Source organism: Cyprinus carpio, chromosome A16 (assembly GCF_018340385.1).
Source record: "Cyprinus carpio isolate SPL01 chromosome A16, ASM1834038v1, whole genome shotgun sequence".
NCBI classification, from domain to species: domain Eukaryota; kingdom Metazoa; phylum Chordata; class Actinopteri; order Cypriniformes; family Cyprinidae; genus Cyprinus; species Cyprinus carpio.
In genome coordinates, this window is record NC_056587.1 from 6585354 (window position 1) to 6591390 (window position 6037).

At 36.4% G+C, this 6037-nt stretch overlaps 1 protein-coding gene across 6 annotated transcripts in view; it reads left to right on the plus strand.

The window, feature by feature from the left end:
- LOC109058027 (nuclear receptor ROR-alpha B-like) overlaps nt 1–3776 on the plus strand; it is a 37938-nt gene extending 34162 nt beyond the window's left edge. For all 6 annotated transcript variants that reach the window (XM_042772270.1, XM_042772274.1, XM_042772271.1 and 3 more), the window contains 6 exons: nt 5–126; nt 1124–1256; nt 1482–1589; nt 1961–2071; nt 2162–2271; nt 2384–3776. In XM_042772270.1, coding sequence (XP_042628204.1) covers nt 5–126; nt 1124–1256; nt 1482–1589; nt 1961–2071; nt 2162–2271; nt 2384–2548 — 749 coding nt within the window. In that variant the 3' untranslated portion in view covers nt 2549–3776. The remainder of the gene's footprint in view (nt 1–4; nt 127–1123; nt 1257–1481; nt 1590–1960; nt 2072–2161; nt 2272–2383) is intronic.
- Nucleotides 3777–6037: the final 2261 nt, after the last annotated feature.

Genomic DNA, 6037 nt, shown 5'->3' on the forward strand with positions numbered 1-6037 from the left:
ACAGAGGACATCTCTGCAAGTATCATACGTTCTCACAGAGAGACGACTCAGTATCGGCCGGAACAGCTGCAGGCTCTCAGATGGAAGGTTTTCAGCAGGGAGGAGATCCACGCTTACCAGAGCAAAGTACATCTCCTCTACTATTATGTAACTAGCACAGCTGTAACTGATGATCATGTGAAACAGTGGCATTAGTCACACATTCCTCTTTGTGATTTACACCGTGTCTAAACGCGTCGCTACGCAACAGCTAAAGTCTGTCTACACAGGACGCGACAGAGCGACCGTTGAAAATCATTTGAAATTTGTGTCAATATGTCATAAATAGTACGCAGCAGCAGTTTTCTGTCAGGGATTTGTTGTGTCACACCGCGCTGCATCCAGTGTAGACAGCATCATTGATTTTAATGAGTTATATAGTATTTTGTCGCATAGGAACAAGCTAAATCGAAGAATTAATAAGTGTGATGTCATTTCAAACTAAATCAAACAAAATGTTGTTTTGATTCACCAAAAAGTTTATTTTGGTGAATCAAAACAGCTCGCCAGTGCAAACTTTCTTTAAAACTTAAAGCTGACTTTTAAACACCTTCGAACGGTCATTGGTCCATAACAATTCGATTCTATTTTTTATTTATTTTTTCAATTGTGATGTAATTTCGAACAAAATCTGGTCAAACATAGCGTTTAAAGTTCTTTTTGGTTGATCGAAACAAGTCGTAACCGCAAATCTGACTGTTAAACAGATTTGAACTGCCATTGGTCTATTATGAGGATTTTATTCTTTCAAGTGCAATGTCTTTTCGAAAACAAATCTTGACAAACGAAGTGTTTTGAATGTAAAAAACCTTTGAACTGCCATCAGATATGAGTAAACACATGGAGTGCTGAATTGCAGAACTGATGAAAACGTATCCACATCTGTATGATCTCTCATAAATTCCTGCTATTTTATTATGTGTTTGTTGTTTTATTTAGAGAATCACATGCCTCACATGTTTGCACTTGTTGACTTGTAGTGTATGGTTATCGGAATATATAGTAGAACGATTCTCTGCACTCAGTGGGTCTCAGGTTCCTCTCCCTTCTCACTTTCTTGATCTCTCTCTTCCTCTGTCTGTAGTCGGTGGATGAGATGTGGCAGCACTGTGCGGTGCGGTTGACCGATGCTGTTCAGTACGTGGTGGAATTTGCTAAACGTATCCCAGGATTCCGTCAGCTTTGTCAGAATGATCAAATTGCTCTCCTCAAGAGTGGTGAGATATTGCTGTCCATACAACACTAGTTAATCAGTTACAGCTGGTAAGCTTTACAAGGTTTATAGCTCCATTCTCATCTCTCCCTCTGTCCTGTTTCTATCTCTCAAAAACCTTTTCTGGCTTTGTCTTCTCCTCTTCCATTCTCATTTCTCTTTCTATAATTCTGTGTATGTTGCTCTCTCCTCTCTGCCTTTTTCTGTGCGTGCCTTTCTGTCTTATTAGGGTCCATGGAAGTGGTTCTGGTTCGGATGAGTCGGATGTTTAACACAGAAAACAACACAGTATTCTTTGACGGCAAATTTGCAGGAACAGAACTTTTCAAATCCCTCGGTGAGTTAAAGTTGTATTTTGGTATAGACTTCCAGTGTAAGAGGTAAAATAAGTGAACAGCAAAAGATAATTAAAAATTTTGAAAGCAAAACATTTAATTTGACGTTATTACAAAGTGCACTTTTTAAAAGTGTAGTAAAGTGTCTTAAGAAAGTGTACATTCTTTAAGTACACTTAAGTGGCCTTTTATTCCATTAATTTTATCTGTGCATAAGTGCACATTCTATACAATTACACTTCTTTTTTACAAGGAATAATTACTCGCTGACATTGTGACTTATTCACTTTTTTTAATTAACTTATTATCAGTCATTTTACCCTAATGGCAATGTAGTTCAAACTGTTTTTGTATGTTTGGGTTTGTTCTTCAGCATGCGGTGATCTACTAGCTGCTGTATTCGACTTTGCTCACAATCTGTGTGTGCTGAGACTGACTGAACAGCAGATAGCAGTGTTCACTGCGCTGGTCCTCCTCAATGCAGGCGAGTACAGCAAAACCACATTACTACAGAAACCCTGACTTCAAGGTAGAACGGGCTTAATCTCTGAATCTTTCTCAACATTTTGAGTAGATCGACCGTGTCTGGAAGACAGAGAGCGAGTGCAGAGAGTAAGGAGAGATGTGGAGCTTGCCCTTCGTCACATTCTGCACAGAGACAATCAGGAGAGTCTACTGCATAAGGTTAAAGAGATGGAGAAAAAGGAATAATAAATGCTTTCAATACATAAAGTAATGAGGTGTATTGGCTGGAATTTATTTTTACTGTTAATGTTGTGTTTTTGTGTGTTTCCAGCTGTATCAAAGAGTCCCAGTGCTGAAGTCTCTGTGTGCGCTGCATATTGAGAAACTGCGATGGTTCCGGCAGCTTTACCCTCTCACGGTGCATTCCCTCTTCCCTCCGCTATACAAAGAGCTGTTTGGCTCTGACACAGATATACTGACACTGACTTCCCATTGAACACACACACACAGACACATTTCATTTGCAGATGCAGGAATGAAATGACATCGCACACAATACACAAACGCACCCACAGTTAATATAGTGTAAGCATTCTAGATCTAAATAAGAAGTTAAATATATTTTTGTAAATCTCATAAGAACAGAAAATAATATTAACAGAAGTATGCAGTATTTTGTGCAAATTCTATTCTGTAGGCCAAAAGCAAAATATTACTACAAATCCTATTCAGTATTCCTAAACTTGGTTTTGTCTGAGGATGTATTTTAATGTTTTCAATGATCCTAGCTGGTATAGAGGAGCTTTAGCTCTGATCAACATCGTGATTTATAGAGATGATCAGTTTTGATACAATGATATTTGCAGATCTCAAAGCATCGTTGAAAAAGGAACTGCTATTTTTCTAAAAACTGACAACATCAGTTAGCAACTGTGGATTTTAAAGCTTCATTTACACATTAGAGTCCCCTTTTTTCCTCCCTTTTGATTTCTCAGGCGGTACAGAGACGTGAATGCTTAATGACTTTTGCTACTTATAGCCTATTACATTATTGCATTAATTTAAGTATGATTATCTATTTTGTGTCAGCTTTTTTTTGTATGTACTCCCCTCCCATTAAAGCTTGTCTTGGCACTTATAATACTCATCTTTCATTCATTTCACATGGATTTGAAAAGAACCTGTTGCTTCATGATGGATTGTGTTCTTGAAATCACCATTCCCTTCAAACAGACCATCTTAAGATGTGTTTTTGGATTTTCTCTGTTTATTAAAATAATTATCAAACTTGCAGATTTGACTATTTATGCTCAAGGTTCTAAAAAATAATAGAATACTTCTATGAAATAAAATAAAATGCTCTTATTCAATATGCTTGTGTAGACACTTAGATTGACAACTATTCTATTTTGTCTTAATTGCAGTTTAATTTGTGGAAATCTATAAAGAGGTGTCCTTATGTTTATTTGAAGGAGTATGTGTGCTTTATAAATCTGTGTTTATCAAAAGTCTCTGTGCATTTTCCATAAATCTTTTAGTTTTTATTTTTGGCACAGTTTCTGTTCCCTGTTGTATTTTGTGTCAGCTTTAACTTATAACTCACACAGTTCATGAAACCCTGTTATTGTTTCAGATTTGTTCTGTTTTGGAGCATAAACACTTGTTTGCTATCTGTTGTGTTGCTTTGCAGAAAAGACCTCAAATAAACTTATGAAAAGCGTAAAGGGTGGGGCTGTATCCAGGAAAAATATAAAGTTGTTTCCCATTCCTGACAGTCTTAAAGCTGTTTCTTTCTGAGTTTTTACTCACTCATCTGACTCACACATATGTCATACAGCCCTCACTGCTCACTTTTTATTTGTTTTTACATGTTTATAGATCTCATAACAATGTTCTTTGTTAGAACTGCACCAACACAACATGTTTCAACATTTCTTATATAAAGAAAACCAAATTCATTTGGTTTTCATTATAAACACCGGATCATCTGAATCACAGCAGACTGGAAAGGCTTTGTCATACGCAAACACAACAGGGTGAAATTCTCCCTACAAGACATCAAAACAAACTATGGGAAATAGAACGTAGTGAAAGACATTCTATATCTTTCCTGCCTCACTGTATAGTCAGTCTATGACTTCACAGGATGTGTATTTGAGAACTCCTGGTATCATGACAACCTACCAGAATGTAGGTGAGCTTTAGTCATAACCAAGCAAATATTTAATAGCTACAGTGCTTAGTTATTGGGAGAAACTGAGTCATTTAATCCCTTTAATCATTCCCATCAGTCACCATTTGTATTTTTACAACCAACTGCCCTGTGCATGCCCAGGATTGTGGGATATCATAGACAGTGAAGGATATACTGTATATGCTGCAATGAGATAAAGGCACTTCAAAAAAGATAAGATGTTACAGAAACACTGGATTTGTGTCTTGATGTGGATGCAGCCAATGTTTAGTCCAACAGCAATGGGATTTTTAGTGAATATTTCTTCAGTTGAAATTGTTATTGAGCCAGCATGGTGACAATGTTGTGAGTGAATCTCTTAAATGATTACATTTTAAAATAGTACAAATTAAAATAGTACAAAATTACATTTTAAAATACTCACATCGTCACATGAGATGCAGGTAAACAAATAAAATATTTAATTTTTAGTGTTTTATTTTGACTGATGTTATTTTAAAATGATTTATTGTTATTTTAAAATGATTTATTATTTTTTATATATATGTTTTAATTATTAGCTTTTTTATAGAACCCCTATTATGCCATTTCGAATACTGCCTTTCGTGCAGTGTGTAATGTAGCTGTATGTGAAAGTAAACGATCTGGACTATAAATAAGGTTATTGTCTCCCAAAAGAAAGAGTCGACTCTGAACTAGAGACCTGCGCGGGATGGATTTTTCAGTCCCGTATCCGCCCGCTTCTCTAATCTTCAAGATGGGATTCACAAAACACTTGCTTTTAAAAAGATGGCTCAGCACAGTACCCAATTTTTTTTTATTATTTTTTTGGACCAGCTGACTCTACTGATTCACAACCTGTAAGTATATGAGAAATAACAGATGTTTATATTTTCTATGGAGCATTTAAAATATGGAACTGTAGGTGCTTTAACGCCATGTCGTAATTACTGTGATTATGAGATAACAACTTGTAAAAAGCATTTCCATCCTCGTAGAACTGTGAACTGGGAGTTTTCTGAGAGCTACAACTTGTACTACTACCACCTGACCACCTCAGATTCATTAGGCACTGATAGTTCAAGTCCAATACAAGTCCAATGGTGTGAACAGCACCAAGTAGAGCGTCACGTGTTGTCATCTCGAAATCACAGCATGCAGCACAGTCAGTATGAAACTGGGGTCCACTATAGTGACAAAGTGCATTTGTTTTTGAAAGCCACAATGGTAACTTGCAAAAGCTCCTCCATGGCACCCAGGCAGTTCCAGAACAGCCGATAGCTTTGCTCTTTTTCAAAGTATTCCACAACTTTTATGTGCTGTTTACCACAACATTGTAAAAAAAAAAAAAAGCAAGAATTTTGTTGACCGTATGTTACATTGGTACAGACTTGCCACAAACTGTGTAAAAAAGACAAACATAATCTTACTGGGCTCACTTACAATAAGAAGGGCCAACACCTAAAGGGAGGCATTTCTGTTCAGTGATGTGCGTTTTATTTAATAGCTATAATTAATGGAAACAGGATTCATTCAAAGACAAGCTGACAACTATCCTGAAGAATTAACCATGCAGTTGTAACAGAACAAGGCACAATGGCACTGTGAGATCATTTGTTGATGTGGGTTTTGATAGAGGCTACGCCTTTATTGATCCAGTTATTACAGCCAAGTTTAACATGATTTAAGATAGACAAACAGGCTTTCTCTTGGATAGTTAGGGAAAATTATATTTCAACTGATGTTAAATTAATGAAGTGCAATGAGATTAGAACAACTTGTGTTTACTTA